General features: G+C 37.3%; 2 protein-coding genes across 8 annotated transcripts in view; one reads left to right on the top strand and one right to left on the bottom strand.

Moving 5' to 3' along the window:
* Positions 1-18,084, top strand: part of LHCGR (luteinizing hormone/choriogonadotropin receptor) — a 124,881-nt gene that overhangs the window by 46,660 nt on the left and 60,137 nt on the right. For 4 of the 7 annotated variants that reach the window (XM_032352061.1, XM_032352060.1, XM_032352062.1 and 1 more), the window contains one exon: positions 5,059-6,239. The exons of 2 other annotated variants lie outside the window; for them this stretch is intronic. In XM_032352061.1, the coding sequence (XP_032207952.1) occupies positions 5,059-6,199 (1,141 nt within the window). In that variant the 3' untranslated portion in view covers positions 6,200-6,239. Of the gene's footprint in view, positions 1-5,058; positions 6,240-18,084 lie in introns of those variants that run through there. One more of the 7 variants, XM_032352066.1, reaches the window with a different exon arrangement.
* GTF2A1L (general transcription factor IIA subunit 1 like) overlaps positions 14,120-18,084 on the bottom strand; it is a 51,347-nt gene continuing 47,382 nt past the window's right edge. The window contains exon 9 of the mRNA XM_032352067.1: positions 14,120-14,390. Coding sequence (XP_032207958.1) covers positions 14,283-14,390 — 108 coding nt within the window. The 3' untranslated portion in view covers positions 14,120-14,282. The remainder of the gene's footprint in view (positions 14,391-18,084) is intronic.

Genomic DNA, 18,084 nt, shown 5'->3' with positions numbered 1-18,084 from the left:
ATGGACTGATTTTTTTAACATTTTTCCTGGCTGCCTTGACATTTCACATACGTTCAGATATAAAAGAGCATGTCTCAAAAGATATTCCCAGTGTCCCTATGCCACATTTACTACGATTTATAAATCTTATTATTCTCCCATGTGTCCTTCAGGCTACAAAACCAGATGCCCTTCTAAGACACCTTGCCATTCTCCATTCTCTCTTCGTCTTTTTTTCCTTTTCTCTTTTTTTTTTCCCCATCGCAGCAGGGTGGTATGATGGAAGGACCCTGGGTATCGGGACTTCTCAGAGTTGGACATGAATCCTTGGCAGTGATGTTCCTGTAACACTGGCTATCCCTGGACAATACTTACCTTTTTTTTAGACATTTTTCCTCATCTGTAAGGGGCAGCAGGAATATCATTTGGCTTTCAGAACCATGAGAGTGAAGAGAGTTGTTAAAGAATCTAACAGCATCTGGGGTACATTAGAAATATCATACTCTGTATCCTTCTTTTCTCTTTCATTTAGGCTGACCCCAACTATATTCCAGTATTCCTTTTCCTCATCATTCCTGCTCCTCTTGATATTCTGTCAGTCACCTTCCCTGTTACTCTTTTGTAACCTATGGCTTTTTGCCTCATCAACAGGAAACACTTTTGGCTATTGCCAACGATAGCATCAAGGGGTAGTTTGTGGGGACAGGAGACTTTAGCCCACTCTCAATAATCCTCATCAACCCTGCTACAAGCCTTCCCAAATAAGGCTACAATCTTGAGTTTGCTATGCTAACACTGGTTTAAAACAAATCCCCTAATTTTCAGCATCCCCAAAACTATGGGAAATTAGCACATAATCTAGCTAAAAAGAATGTGCTCCCCGTGAAATCCCCTTCCCCTCTTCCCACTACCTTGCTATTCCTAAATCCCTGGAGTTTAGAAATTCTACAGCTCACCTACTCTCACCAAAATATCAGTGTCCTTGCTGCTACAGCTGGCCCCATCGTTCTCCTGCAGTCCCTATCTTTCCACCTGTCTTTGTTCATTGTGGTTGAAGTGGCCTCTCCTTCCTCTGACTCAGTGTTGTAGGCCTATAGTCCATTCATATCCTTCTGTACTAAAGACAGGTCCCTGCTGGGTTTTGTCAATAGCATGCTGCTGCCCTCAGGAGCCATCCCAAGACACAAATGTAAGTAGCAGCAGGTCTAAAGACAAATCATGAAGGAGAAAAACTGCTAGACATATGCTCAGTAGGGAAAAAAAAAAAAAAAAAAAAAAGAAAGGGCAAAGGACCAGAAAAGTGAGAGAGGGAACATGTTTGACCTCTTATTGACACAAATTTATTCAGAAGTCATGGCAGAATTTTTAGAAGCTTTGAATTAGTGTTTCTGGTGTTGTATTATTAGTAGCAGCTGAAATGGTTTTTTTTTTTTAAGATTATATTTATTAATTTGAGAGAGAGAGAGAGAGAGAGCATGAGCACAGGGTAAAGGCAGAAGGAAAAGGAGAAGCAGACTCCCCGCAGAGCAGGGGGCCACCTGCAGGGCTGGATCCCAGGATTCTGGGATCCTGACCTGAACCAAAGGCAGATGCTTAACTAACTGAACCACCCAAGTGCCCTCGAAGAAAAAGTTTTGTTTTTGTTTTTTTAAAGATTTTATTTATTTATTTGACAGACAGAGATCACAAGCAGGCAGAGAGGCAGGCAGAGATAGGGAGGGGGAAGCAGGCTCCCCACTGAGCAGAGAACCCCATGCAGGGCTGGATCCCAGGACCCTGAGATCATGACCTGAGCAGAAGACAGAGGCTTAACCCACTGAGCCCTGCAGGTGCCCCTGAAGTAGTTTTGATAAGGGGAAAGGAGCAAGGGAAATTAAGGTAGCAATAGTTGGAAAGTTTCCATCTGGCTTAATAAAGGCTATTATTTCGTAGGAATCATCTAGGAAGCTTATTTAAAACACAGATTCCTGGGCTCTGTCCCTCAAGAATTTGATTCAGGGTTTCAAATAAAGCCAGGAACCTGTATTTTAACGAACACCCTGGTGATTCTGATGGAAATAGTCCAAGGACTCCACTTTGAAAAGCACTGACTGAGAGCCAGTGAAGTAGAGGAAAGGACCGTGCACTATGAATATGAAGACCTAGCACTGCCACTACAGCCTAGTGCTGGGGGACCTTAGGCTAATCACCCACCTCCTTTAATCTTGGATTCCTCACCAATAAAATGAGGGGTTCAGTGAGATGGTCTTTAAGAAGCTTTTAATGCAAAGAAATAACCTATTTTCTTTAATTGTTCTTTATAACCACCACATCCCTTCGAAGATTATTAAAAAAAAAAAAGCCAACAACAGGTAATTCTATTAATGGGCATGAGATGAGGACAAACAAATGTACCTGTATTTAGTAATAAAACAGGGGAGGTTGCTGTGCAACCTCCTATGCAGAGCAGCAATCCTTCACAAGTTCCAAAATGATTTCTAAGAATTTCTAGCACCATTTTGGAATCCCAGATCATAGATTTCTTTTTAATTCCTTTTTTTTTTTAAAGATTTATTTATTTATTTATTTGACAGAGAGAGATCACAAGTAGGGAGAGAGGCAGGCAGAGAGAGAGAGAGGAGGAAGCAGACTCCCTGCTGAGCAGAGAGCCCGACATGGGACTCGATCCCAGGACCCTGAGATCATGACCTGAGCCGAAGGCAGCGGCTTAACCCACTGAGCCACCCAGGCGCCCTTTTTAATTCCTTTTTTAATCTGTGTTATTTCCCTTCAGTATTTGTATCGTTCAAATATATCCTTTCATCTACTCACCGAATTAGGTTCACACTTCCTTTTTTGGAACATGAGAAGCTAAGTTTTAAGAGCAGAGAAAAATACTCTTTGAATGGGTGAGGAACCCTAAGGTAAAATACATATTAGTGATGGCTCTGACAGGAAAATTATGGCCATTTCTCCAGCTCCCAAGATTATATATGCAGACTGAGCAAAGAGAAAATTTGTTGAGCCTACATGCAGGTACTGTACACACTCGTTGTCCCTGTACTCTTTCACTTCCTTTCAGAGCCAGGATCACCCTGGTTTACTCATTCCACAAGCATTGACTGAATGGATACTCTGAGCCAAAACTGTGTTAGGCACCAAGAGTTCAGAAATAAGTAATAAGTAAATAAGTAAGACCTAGTAATAAGTAATAAGAAATAAGTAAGTAATAAGTAATAAGTCAGTAATAAGTAATAAGAAATAAGTCAGTAATAAGTAATAAGAAATGAGTAAGTAATAAGTAATAAGTCAGTAATAAGTAATAAGAAATAAGTAAGACCTAGTAACCCCTGCCTTCAAAGCTATTAAAGAATAGCTTCACAGATTATTAAATCATCACACAACAGCAGTGCAGTTTGATGATTACAATAGTCCTTAAGTGCAGCTATGGCAGGGAGAAGGGGTGGTAAACTCCCTGGAGGTGTAGAATCAAGAAAGGCTTCATAGAGGAGGTTACCTTTAAGGATGAGGACGAACTCACCAGAAAGATGAGGAGAAGAAGGGAAAAGAAACAGCACAAAGACAGAGGAATGAAAGAGTAGATTCTGAGAGCCCCAAGTCATTTCATGTAACTGAAAGGAAAGATGCACAAGGGATCTACAAGAGATAATTGTAAGAATCCCTAACAGTCGGGGCGCCTGGGTGGCTCAGTGGGTTAAGCCGCTGCCTTCGGCTCAGGTCATGATCTCAGAGTCCTGGGATCGAGTCCCGCATCGGGTTCTCTGCTCAGCAGAGAGCCTGCTTCCCTCTCTCTCTCTCTCTGCCTGCCTCTCCATCTACTTGTGATTTCTCTCTGTCAAATAAATAAATAAAATCTTTAAAAAAAAAAAAAAGAATCCCTAACAGTCACTGAGCACTTAATATGTATCAGGCATTATTCTAAACATTCTGTAAGTGTTAATGGAGTTAATCTTTAGCACAGCCCTAATGAGGGGAAGTAGGATTGGTAGATCTGTTTGGCAAATGAAGAGCTTGAGGCACTGAGATGGTAACTCTCCCACCCAGATTTACACAGTTTGTAAAGACTGGAACCCAGTCAGTCTGGCTCCTGAGCCCATGCTCTCAATTGTGCAGCGCTACTGCTTCTGGAGAAGGAGGCAGAACCCAGATCATTTAGGACTTGGTGGCCATCACAAGGAGTCTGGATTTTATCCCATAGCCAATGAGAACCTAGTAAAAGTTTGAAAAGATTTGTATATAAAAGACCATTCCAGAAGGAAGGTACAGATGGGCGGGGAAGGGGTTAGAATTGGGGAAGGATATTGGGGGGAAACTAATGTAACTGTCCTGTAAGAGAGGATGAAAACCTGAACTCAATTAGTAGCAGTAGGTTTGGGAGGAAGGGTAAGGCAGAAGTGAGGCTGTTCCTTCACTAGAGATGGAGTTCCTCTTCAATCTACTTTCTGAATTTGACTCATATCCCTAAGGAGTATCTATTGTCCCTATTTCCCCAAGAGAGACATTTCTCCCTATTGTCCATGTCTATATTTATTTTCTGCTAGGTTCCTGGTAGTCCATTCCTTCTTTCTACTTCTCAGCAGGGCTTTTTGTTTAGTTAGAAACCACTGTGCAAGCTAGTCTACCTGCGGCTGACCACCTTTAGCAGGGAGAGCCTTCCAATCCCATTTGTGTTCTACCACAGACACTCGGCTTGATATCAGTTTGGTTGGCAAGTAAATGGAATAAATACCTAAGAAAATGCCAAGAAAGGATTCTTTTAGACATAGCAAGCATTTACCGTGTCTCTAAAATTGTGTCTCTAATACTGTGTCTCTAAATCATCCTCTGTAAACAGCTTCTTTAACTCTTTGCATCTATGACATATATATGTATAAATTGCTTTTCATTCCCTTAAGGAAGTCCTATATCAATTCAGAGTTGTCAGATACAAATAAACCTAAGAATGAGGCTGTTGTGGCTTTGTTTCCTTTTGTTTCATAGGATTTAAAAAACGTTAAGGAGGATCCTTCCATTTCTTTAATATACATTACCATAGAATATCTCTTGAGTTTACACTGAGACAAAATATTCTTCTTACAGTTATTCTGCCATCTTTGCTGAGAGTGAACTGAGTGACTGGGATTATGACTATGGTTTCTGCTCACCCAAGACACTCCGATGTGCTCCTGAACCAGATGCTTTTAATCCCTGTGAAGATATTATGGGCTATGAGTTCCTTAGGGTCCTGATTTGGCTGATTAATATCTTGGCCATCATGGGAAATGTGACTGTTCTCTTTGTTCTCCTGACTAGTCGCTATAAAATGACAGTGCCCCGTTTTCTCATGTGCAATCTATCTTTTGCAGATTTTTGCATGGGGTTCTATCTGCTGCTCATTGCCTCAGTTGATTCCCAAACCAAAGGCCAGTATTATAACCATGCCATAGACTGGCAGACCGGGAGTGGGTGTAGTGCAGCTGGCTTTTTCACTGTATTTTCAAGTGAGCTTTCTGTCTACACCCTCACAGTTATCACACTAGAAAGATGGCACACCATCACCTATGCTCTTCAGCTGGACCAAAAGCTACGTTTAAGACATGCCATACCGATCATGCTTGGAGGATGGCTCTTTTCTACTCTAATTGCCACATTGCCCCTTGTGGGTGTCAGCAATTACATGAAGGTCAGCATTTGCCTCCCCATGGATGTGGAAACCACTCTCTCCCAAGTCTACATATTAACTATTCTGATACTCAATGTGGTGGCCTTCACCATCATCTGTGCTTGCTACATTAAAATTTATTTTGCAGTTCAAAATCCAGAGCTGATGGCTAACAACAAAGATACGAAGATTGCCAAGAAAATGGCAGTCCTCATCTTCACTGATTTCACTTGCATGGCACCAATCTCTTTTTTTGCCATCTCAGCTGCCTTCAAAGTGCCCCTTATCACAGTAACCAACTCTAAAGTTTTACTGGTTCTTTTTTATCCTGTCAATTCTTGTGCCAATCCATTTCTGTATGCGATTTTCACAAAGGCATTCCAAAGGGATTTCTTTCTGTTGCTGAGCAAATTTGGCTGCTGTAAACGTCGGGTTGAACTATATAGAAGGAAGGATTTTGTGGCTTATACCTCCAACTGCAAAAATGGCTTCACTGGATCAAATAAGCCTTCTCAATCCACCCTGAAGTTGTCTCCATTGCAGTGTCAATATGCAACTGTCCCAGACAAGACTTGCTAATAAAGAGTGTTAACTGTTTTATCAGTAACCACATTATCGTGTAGTGCTTAAAAATGTAAAAAATGATCTGTACTAGTAATTTTAACAAAGAGTTGGTTTCAGGAAATTATTTATTCTTAGGCACACTGGGAAAAAAAGAGATAATCTACCTAATTCAAAGTGTTGTCCATGATTGCCAGTGTAAAAATTATTTGTCATTGGAACATGATGACATAAAATACAGATGTTGAGAGAGTTCAGAAACATTTCTAGCAATTTTGACAGAGTAACTTAATGTCTTTGGAATCTAAAATTTTTTAAATGAGGTGGTATTTTACATATCTTTTGGCATTTTTTTCATCGCATCTTTGTAGTGATTTTTATTGCATTTTATAAAAATATTAGTCTATAACAGATTTGAAATTTAAAATAACTGGTCCTTTTCCTCAGATAGCTTGAAAACACCCTCCAGGAATGCACTGTCCAATCTGGTAGCCACTAGCCATATGCAGCTAAGTAAAAATTTAAATTAAAATTAAAATGTAGTTCTCCCATAAAACTTCTAGAAGAAAATACAGGCTGTAATTTATTTGACATCAGCCTTAGCAACATTTTTCTTTCTAGATAGTCTCCTCAGGCAAGGAAGGCAAAAGCAAAAGTAAACTATTGGGACTGTACTAAAATAAAAAGATTTTGTACAGCTAAGGAAACTATCAACAAAACAAAAAGGCAACCAACCTGGTAAACAGGAGAAGATATATGCAAATGACATATCTGATAATGCATTAATATCCAAATATACATAAAGAACTCATACAACTCAACACCAAAAAATCAAATAATCTGATTTTTAAATGGGCAAAGATGGGGCTGTTCCTTCTCTAGAGATGGAGTCCTTCTTCAATCCACTCTCAGAATAGACATTTTTTCAAAGAAGAACTACTAATGGCCAACAGACACGTGAAAAGATGTTCAACATCACTCATCATCAGGAAAATGCAAATGAAAACCACAGAACTCAAAAAGACAAAAAATAACAAGTCTTGATAAGGATGTATAGAAAAGGGAACACTTATGCAGTGTTGGTGGGAATGGAAATTAGCGCAGTCACTATAGAAAACAGTATGGAGTTTCCTCAAAAAAATCAAAATAGAAATATTATACAACCCAATAATTCCACTTCTGGCTATTTATCCAGTATGACCCATATGTTTACTGCAGCATTACTTACAAGAGCCAAGATATGGAAAGCAACCCAAGGGTCCATAGACAGAGGAATGGATAAAGAAGATTTGGAAAATACACACACACACACACACACACACACACACACAAAAACACTACTCATCCATAAAAGAAAAGTGAAATCTTGCTATTCATGAATGGATGGACCTAGAGGGTATAAGTGAAATAAGTCAGACAAAGAAAGAAATACTATATGATTTCACTTACATGTAGAACCTAAACACCAAAACAAACAAAAGAAACTTTCTCATAAATATAAAGTACAAATTGGTTGTTGCCAGAGGGGAGAAGAGTGGGAGGACAAACAAAACAGGTAAAGAGAATTAAAAGGTACAAATTTCCAGTTATAAAATAAATATGTCACAGGGATGAAAAGTACAACATAGAGAATATAGTCAATAATATTGTAATAACTTTGTATGGTGACAGATGGTAACTACACTCATTGTGGTAAGCATTTTGCAATATACATAATTGTCAATCACTGTTTTACGCTTGAAACTAATAATAGTATTATAGGGTCAACTATACTTCAATTATAAATTTAAAATTATTTAAAAATATTAAAATATTCTGTGTGATACTACAATGGTGGATACATATACTTATCCAAATCCAAAGAATGCACACCAAGAGTGAGCTCTTACATAAACTACAGACTTGGAGGGGTCAATGTAGGTTCATCAGTCATAGTGTATGTGCCACCCTAGTAGGGGATATTGATAATGGGGGAGACTGTGTCTGGTGTGACAGGGGGAGCAGGCATATGGGAAATCTCTGTACCTTCCACTTAATCTTTCTATGAACCTCAAACTACTTTGACAACGTCTATTAAAATTAAAAAATTTGAAAGCAAAAAAAATTAGTAATTAAAAAATAAAGCAAGTTGCAGACATCAGTATTCATCAGCCCTAAACACTTCTAGCATGCTTTTCACTAACCAAGGCTCCATATCTTACATTTGATGTATGACTTACATGGATAAGTAAAATGGACAAATACTAAGCACACCATTTTAGTAAGTTTTGAGAAATGCATACATCCATGGGACCCTAAACCTCTATGAAGACACAGAACACTATCACTCTCAGAAAATTCCCCGTTGCCCCTTCCTAGTTAACCCCTCACTCCCACTTGCCGAAGGTAAAAATGGTTCTGATTTTTTTCCCCCATGGATTAGTTTTGCCTGTTCTAGAGCTTCATATAAATAGAATTATACAGTATATACTCTTGTGTAAGGCTTCTCTAATTCAACACAATGTTTTTTCTATTCATCTAGGCTGTTGCTTGTCTCATTGTTGTAGTTTATTCCATTTCATTGCTAACACTCTTTTCCATTCTCCTCCTGATGGATGTCTGGGCTATTTCCAGTTTTTAGCTCTTCTTTGACATTTTATTAAATAAATGTATAGTCACAACTAGACTATGTATTTAATCTGCCTTCAACCTTTATGCCACTGTGCAAAGTGATTCAAAATAGCCTATAAAAGACTGTAAGCTTTATAAAGTATCTCTTCTTTGTATGTTTTTCACATTTCTGACTTTTCTACTGTAGAACTAGTTATTTCTCTTTACTCAGATACAATCCTCTCTGGTAAGCTGTTCTGTTCTAGAAGTTGTCTCAGTGATGTGAGAGAATACTAATTAGTCATGTTGCTATACACATACACAATAAGCTCTTTGAATGATTCATAAATTCCCAGAACCAAAACAACTAAGGAAGCAAAAAAGCAGAAAGCCAAACAAAAAAAGTAAAGTATATCTTTACAGAAAAACTCTATTTAAATTATGTCTTAAATATTGTTTGAGTCAAAGTACTTGTATACATCCTCTCAAAGTAAATATTGGGGCCTTTTCCACAAATACTGATTTTTGTAAGTTTCAGCAGTTATAGTTTACTATCTCCCTCATCCTCCTATCGTTTCTCATTCACAAAGACCTACCAGGTGTTGAGTGTCTTTGAATGTCTTCTATATAAAGCCTTTATTTTGCATTCCTGCTGCCACACCCACCCTTCAGACCATTTCCCCTTATCACAGAAGTCTTATCATATCCCCCTCATTTTTATTCATATCCAATCTTTGCCATAGCTACACTCTCATACACACTACTGACTGATCTTCCTAAAATCCTATTATATCCTATTACACATCTGCTAAAACCCTAAGCAGCTCATCTGTACCTATAAATTTAAGCTTTAGCTCCTAAATTCAAAGAGCCCCAGAATCCATCTTTAAATCTGCTCGCTTGGTCTCCTGCTGCTGTTCTCCAAACTCTTCCACTTGCTCTTCCCTAGCCATGCCCCACGCATCTGGATTCTGGTGCCTGTGCCACTGTTACTGTCCAGAATACCTTCCTCCTTACCTGTCTTCCTCCTGCACCCCGCAAGACCCCAGCCACGGGTTTAACTTTGTTACTAAGCTCTCCTAATCCACCTTCTCTCTAAGCCACTGAAATAAAGTGAGGCATAAGTAATAAATATGTGGCCCACAACAATTTCTCTGGACTTCTGCACTTACCATCCCTATCATTCATCTGTCTTTTACGCTACGTGCTGGGTATTGTCCATACACATATATTTCACCTATTTTATAAATTTCTTTAGTGATAAACTCATTTCTCTTACTTGTTTCTCCCACTGTATCTATCCTTGAGTCTTATACATGGTAGGTGATTAATAATTTTTCAGCTAATTCACTTTATTAACAAAAATATAAGACAAATCATTATGAAGAAGTATTTTCCTCATGAGAGGGTCTGGTGTATTCTTAATCTGTGTAATCCTTCATACATTAATGACAAAAACATCAAATGCTCAGGAAATTTTGTTTCTATCTTGTGGGTTTGTTTTGTTTTTGTTTTACCATGTTCAATATTATCACTGGCAGTTTGCAAAATGACAAAGAAGGGTTAATCAGTTAAGAATCACTCATCTAAATTTACAAAATATTTTTAAATGTACTTTGTCCTCCATTCCTAACATTTGCTTTAAAGGGCCTGGTTTTAGTTTCCTCAAAAATGTATTAAGTCCACCTGTAAATTAAGAATCTTTATGTCACAAAGATTTCAATAAGTGTGTTCCTAATTGGAAATAATCTTTCCTTTAAAATGTGCAATATTTTTTATTAATATTGAATTCCTTCCTAAGCATTATTATCATAGCCTTCCTATTTATAATTTAGCTTTCTAGTTATAAATCACAAAGTTCCCATGTGGCATATTACAGTATATTTACATGAAAACGGCATAATATTAACCTAATAACAGGAGTCAAAAGAAAATCCCCATTAAATTCCCCTGCTTACCACCCCAATTAACAGTTGTATTCATTCTAAAGATTTTCATTTTCATATATAACTAATATTACTGAAACTGAGTGCCTCAGCCAGACTTGAAACCTCATTGCCCTGTGGAGTCTGAGTCGTACGGGTGATTAGTAACACATATTATAACACATTGAATAAAATAGGCAAAGAAGGTATTCCAGGCAAGATCAGTTGGTCAATCCCTAAGAGACTGTGCAAATTCAACAAGATCTTTCCCTTTTAGGGAGAGGTAGAAAGTATGTAAGAAAGCACTGTAGGATGCGAGCATGAGAAAAAGTTTGAAATAGGAATAAGGATACATGAGACTTTCACAAATTTCATTTAACACAGCAAATTGTAACCTCTATAATAGAGATACTTTCTCTACCTATAAAAGGGCACAGGATGACATTTGCCAAGGTACTGTATTTACAACCTACCTAATAGGATTTTGTTATAACATACAGTAAGAAATGCTCAGCTTGGACATGAAGAAGGGTTTCTGAAAGTAAAAGTAATACCATATCAAAGCCAAGACTCAAACACCACTTATAGGGTTCATAAAATAATTTTTTCTTTTAAAATACACTAGTAAGATTTGTCTTGTGCGCTTTAGCACGAGATTAAAAATACTTTGACTATGAGTCATGACCCATCAGTAGGTAGTGAAATTAATTTAGTGGGTCAAGACCATCAATTTTTAATGCAACAGAACAGAATCAAATAGGAAATATAGGAGGCCATCCTGTGCTAGAGTTAAGCATGATTTTTTAAAACTTTTATATAACTTGTGTTATGTGTGTCTATGCACATGTAAACATATACTGGTTGTTAATTTCTTAGTGTAAATCGTGGCCAAAAAATTTTCAAAACTGCTGGTTTTGACAACTTTTCAGGAAGTAGAATTTTTTTCCGGCATTATTTGAAACTAATAAAAGGGCACCAGGTCCAAAATAATTTGGAGAATCTCTTAATTCTCTCTGCAGTCATCGCCAAAACTATCATTTACAGAAGCATGCCAAGATTATTGTTGGCTTTGTTTTCTTTTGTGGTAAGCTTAGTTTTTAAAATGATTTTTTGCAATTTTAAAAGATCAGGGGCATGAAGACTTGCAGAGACACAAATGGGACAAGTGTGACTTTTTTCTCTGATGATAAAAAATAAGGAGGACCACATAAATAAAGAGGACCAACATAGTAGTATTTGTGATATGCCATTTAAAAAATCACTGAAGCAAAGTGAGATTTTAAAATCCACAATGGAAAAGAGTAAATGAATTTTAGAAACAACTGTTACTGCATCTCCCAAACATTTGAATCAATACATTAAACCCCAGCTCCCAAGTGAATGCACATTCTCAATAAATTCAGCCCTTATTTTGCTTAGGACAAATGCAGAATGATTGGACAACACTGGGAGGGAGAAAGCAAGAACAACCCTAGAATCTTCAGTCCTGGATGGGGTACATTTTAGGAAAGAACAAAACAAGTAAGTGCCATCTTTTTGCCTTCCATGTAGAAAAGATGGACATTTCACATGAAGGACAACATTCATTAAAGACAACATTCATTAAAGGGAAATTTTGAAAGTTCTTAAAAAACAGACAAGGATCTGGGACAGCAGGGGTCATAAGGAAAAGAATAATTACTCTGAGGATAAAGCAGGCATAGCTGGAGAATCTGGTTTGGAGAGCAGTACATTCACTAGTACTAATTGAATCCTCTTTCAGCTGCATACTTTAGGCCAAAGACAGTACCCCACAAATGTTGTCCAAGGCCCAGAAAAGATTAATCCAGACTTTAAAAAGATTTACCAGTAGCTGAGTCCCTTGGGTAGGACAGGACAAGTACTGGAATAAATTAAATTCTCCAAATGGGGTTGTCTCTGAAAAAGAAATGAGGAATTGGGGAACCTGGCTGGCTCAGTTGGTAGAGCATGCAACTCTTGATCTCAGGGTCATGAGTTCAAGCCCCACATTGGGTATGGAGCCTACTTAATTTTTTTTTTAATTGTATAAAAAGAAACTATTAAATTAAAAAAAAAAAAGAAATGAGGAATTTGCCCTGTGACCAGTCAAACCGAGCTATCTAATCCTTGGGGAGTTTTCTGAGACCATAAACCACTCATATCAGCACTGGATTTTCTATGAGAGTTACATCCTAGAAAACACCATTCAGGGCTGAAAGTAGGATCTTAGAGACCATGTATACTCTACCTGTTAAGAGAACCAGAACGATGGGGAAAATGTTCCCTTCATTAATTTGAATCTACTAAGGGAAAGAGTATTACAGAACAGCTCATTGGGATATTCATTAGGTGTTTTGGTTTTTTTTAAGATTTTATTTACTTATCTGACAGAGAGAGACACAGCAAGAGAGGGAACACAAGCAGCGGAAGTGGGAGAGGGAGAAGCAGGCTTCCCGCCGAGCCAGGAGCCCAATGTGGGGCTCCATCCCAGAACCCTGGGATTAGGACCTGAGCTGAAGGCAATCGCTTAACGACTGAGCCACTCAGGTGCCCCTATTCCATGTTTTTAGTGCTGTAAGAAAATGAGAGCTATTAGTGTTTTGCACTTTTTTTTCACTCCCTGATTTTAAGAAAGTTATCTAGATCTTCCTGTGTCAAATGAGATTGCCTGGCCAAAACAGAAGGTTCCTGAAAAGAATATCTCTTCTTAACTTTTGCTTCAGAAAACCCAAATTCAGTGAGGGAATTCCCTGTGGGGGCAAAGGAAAAGAGATGGTGTCTTTCAGGGAAAAGGAGTCTGCAAAGGGATTTTCCACTGTTAAGAAAAACAGGAAAAAACTACAGATGGAGGAAAAACCCACCATGACTAAGAAGAAGGAAGTCTGTTTCAAGAAACAGAATGGAAACATAACCACTTCCTCACAATTCTCAGGAAAATAGCAGAATATGAAGAAGAATGGCCCAGTCAGGTGCTAAGCCTAAAGAGGCTGATCCTTAGCTCCAGGGATCCTGGGCTCAGCACAGATTTCCATATTCAAGTATAGTACAGTTTCAACAGACATCTGCTTCCAAGGGACCACTTGGGCTTGCACAGTCAGCATATCATTAGTTATCAGTGTAGACTGAAGACCTAGAGAAGCTTTCTTGAATATCCTTCTAATTACAAAACTTTCTAGGGTCTGTTGCAACATGGTTTGGGGAGAGATGGGAGGACACCAGCCCCAATCTAATAACTGATACCAACTTTATCATGAAAGGGAATTGGAGTCTGATTTAAATTTTACTTCAAGATGAAAGAAATGTGACATTTCTTCATGCTCCATTACATCTGATTCATTTATGCTTCGTAATGCTATACATAATGAGGGTTTTTTTTTTTTTTAAAAGAAACCCCATTAAAACAACAAATGAAAGAAATATAAAATTGTGTATTTGTATCTGCATCTGAATTATAGTTTTATTAAACTCCACACAGTGAACTAAAAAATTTGAGCAGCTCTATACTGGGCTATATAAAAAATAAAAATAGGTTTCACAATATGTGATATAGTCCCACTGATGTTTATGGTGTATCGAGCTCTTAAGTTTTACCACTCTGCATCACCAATGGCTTTGGCAAATACATAATCTCTCCCTCCAAAACACATAACACCATCTTTCAAATAGAATTTCCATTTGTTCTTGCTTCGATGAATCTGGAGGGAGAAAAACAGTCTAAATTAATTAATTTTATAAGTTAAAGGATCATTTATAATTCTTTGCACATCACACGGGATTATTCTGACCCTAAATGGGAGTTCTTTAAAAATAAGACCTCCTCACATACTATACCTACACTTTCTCCCAATATACCTCTTTATTAGCACAGAGTGTTCAGGCTGAACCCTCAAAAGTCTCACTTCGACTCCTTTTCCTTCTACTTCACAATACTTTAAAAAATCTCAATAAAAATAAAATTAAATTAAATTAAAATTAAAATAAGACCTCCTCAACATAGTTTATTCATTCATCCAGCAAATATTTGAGTTCTTGTATGTCAGGTATTATTTTAAGCACTGTAGATATGTCATTTTAGAATATATATATGTCTCATATATTTTTTTTTTAACTTTTTAAAACCCGGAAAAATTCCTGACTTTGAATAATTTACATTTTAGTAAGGATGGAGGGAATAGAAATCTAATAAATATAACCTAATTATAAGGACTACTAAAAGGTCCTAAGTGCTATGAAAACTAGAGCAGGAAAAGCAAGATCACAAATACAGAGGTGGGTTATAATTTTAAATAAGAAAGTCAGTGTGAGCCTGACTTATGAAATAACATTTGAGCAAAGACTTAAAGAAGGTAAAGTATAAAGCTAGGAAGATATTAACCACAGAGAACATTCCAGGCAAAGGGAACAGAAGCACCAAAGTCCTGAGGAGGGAGGATACCTGTTCAAAAACAGCAAAGGGTTCAGTATGTCTACAACAGAATAAACAGAGAGGATGTAGTTAATATTATCAGGCATGAAAAAAAGTGGAATTTCATTTTGAATGAGAAATTTACAGTAAAGTACTGAGCAAGGTCAGAAGATACAGTTTATAATCTACAAGATTCTACTGGCAGTTCCTTGGACTTAATAAGTCAGTCTAAATACAGACAAAATAAAAACTAGAAAATCCTACTACTCCAAGAGGTAAGAAATCATAAAATCATTATTACCTCTGGGTAAACCACAAGTGACTATTTAAAAACCTTAGATATGTATGATCTGAAATCAAGGGTAAAAATTAAACCCAGATGTCTATTGCAAACAGTCAAACCAAAGAAGGAAAACCTGTGACCAATATTCATATACATTTTGTGAAGCATAAGAAAATACAAATGATAAACCCCTATTTGTATAGGGGGAAAGAAGTCCTAATAATGGAAAATTTCTTCTAAGTTTGACTCCTAAATTTACACTTGAACATATCTTTAAAAGTCCCTGAAGAAAATACACACATACATACATATTTTTTAAAAAGTCATTGAGGATATTCAGAATCCTAAACTCAGCATAGATGATAAAATCTGACCACTGGGATCCCCTGGGTGGCTTAGTTGGTTAGGCGACTGCCTTCAGCTTGGGTCATGATCCCAGGGTCCTGGGATTGAGCCCCACATCGGACTCCTTGCTCAGTGGGGAGCCTGCTTCTCTCTCTCCCTCTGCTGCTCTGCCTGCTTGTGCTCTCTTACTCTCTCTGTCAAATAAATAAATAAAATCTAAAAAAAAAAAAATCTGACCATAACTAGGAGGAGAACAACAGTAACAGCAGCAAATAATCCTAGTTAACTTTATTCTAGAAATAGTGCATAAATAGTACATTTATTCTAGAAATGCAACAATGGTTCAGTATTAGGAATTTATTAATATAAAAACTGTATTACTAGAGCTATGGAGATAAACCATATAATAATCTCCAATGATGTTGAGAAAGCATTAAGTAAAGAATTTAAGACCTTTGTTTAACTCAATAAGAATCAAAGACTGCATTACACATACACACACACACACACACACACACACACACACACACCCCTCTACCTCAGCTTAAAAGCTGTCTTAGAGGTTAGTGGGGAACCCTAAAAGTATTCCCACTAAAATCAAGACATAGACAAGGCTTATTCAAGTTTTTATTCTAGAGATCCTAACTAATACAATTAGATAAGAGGAAAGTACAACTTGAACTGGATAATCCAAGTAAAGAAGAAGAAAGAAGTGGAGGTATAGAAGTCGGAAAGGATAAATATTTACAGATGCAATGACTGCAGATTGGAAAACTCTAAGAGAATCAAGTAAAAAATTACTAAATAAAGGGACACCTGTCAGTTGAACGTCCAGCTCTTGATTTTGGCTCAGGTTGTGATCTCAAGAGTTGTGGGTTCGAGCCCACCTGCAACCCCACACTCAGCATGAGGTCTGCTTGAGATTCCCTCTGCCCCTTCCCACACTTGTGAGCACTCGTGTTCTCTCTCAAATAAATAAATCTTTTAAAAATATTACCAAAAATAATTCAGCATTGCTACAAAATTAATAAGCACAAATTCGTACTCTTCATATATATAATAAGCACTGGTTAGAAGATACAATGAAAAAGCCCTTTAACCACGGCAACAAAAGATAAAATAGCTAGCAGTAAATTTTTAAATACCTGATCTATGGCACCCTTCAACACTCTCTCCTCTTTGAGATATTTTCCTCACTTGGCTTCATGTAGAAGTACTAACTTTACCAGATATTAAAAATCTTAATTATAGCAATTTAGTATAGGTCAATGGACAAACCAATGGGACAAAAAAGAAAATCAAATAGACCAATATAGAGGGAAATGTAGTAGGTGATAAAAGAATCATTCTTGGGGCGCCTGGGTGGCTCAGTGGGTTAAGCCTCTGCCTTCAGCTCAGGTCATGATCTCAGGGTCCTGGGATCGAGCCCCGCATCGGGCTTTCTGCTTGGCAGGAAGCCTGCTTCTGCCTCTCTCTCTCTTTCTCTGCCTGCCTCTCTGCCTATTTGTGATCTTTCTCTCTGCCAAATAAGTAAAAAATAAATATTTTTTTTTAAAAAAAGAATCATTCTCTTATTAGCATGGACAAAATAGACTTTTCAATAAGTGATGTTAGGAAAATTGGGTAACCGCCTGGAAAAGAAAAATGAAAGAAGCCAAAGAAATACTACAAGAACACATGACGAATCCCCTTTAAAATCTTAAGAAAGAGCTTTCTATTCATGACTCAAAATCAGAAGCCATAAAAATTAAGGTTGACAAATATAACATCTGCATCAAAGAAAGAAAAAGCACTGGGAGCAAACAACTGAGGAAAACTATTTCTGTATATAAGGGCTAATCTCCACCCAAACAATATAGAGCTCTTAGAAATCAATAAACACAACAATAACCCAATTTTTAAAAAAAAGACAAATAATATGAACAAGGAGTTCACATAAAAATAGAAACAGTCCTTAAACACATGAAAAGTTAAAAAATTTCACCAAGACATCATTTTCCACTTTTTATAATAGCAGAGATTCAAATATTTTATTTCACTCCATTGGCAAGATTGTAAGAAAAGCAGCACTCTCAGATATTGTAATGGGAGTATATACTGGAATATAGTCTAGGAGAGCAATACCCAGTAATCTCACTTCTGAGGATTTTTTTTCTTAAAGATTTTGTTTTTAAGTAATCTCCACACCCAACATGGGGTTTGAATTTACAGTAACACTGAGATCAAGAGAGGCAGGCTCTACTGACTGAGCCAACCAGCGGTCCTACTAGGTATTTTTTTTTTAATGGATATACTGCACACTTATGAAATATCTTACGGATGTGGTCATTCAATAGCAAATGACCGAAAAATAACT

This window comes from Mustela erminea, chromosome 7 (assembly GCF_009829155.1).
Source record: "Mustela erminea isolate mMusErm1 chromosome 7, mMusErm1.Pri, whole genome shotgun sequence".
In the NCBI taxonomy this organism is placed as follows: domain Eukaryota; kingdom Metazoa; phylum Chordata; class Mammalia; order Carnivora; family Mustelidae; genus Mustela; species Mustela erminea.
Note: the sequence above shows the minus strand (reverse complement) of the source record. Positions and strands in the feature narration are given on the sequence as shown.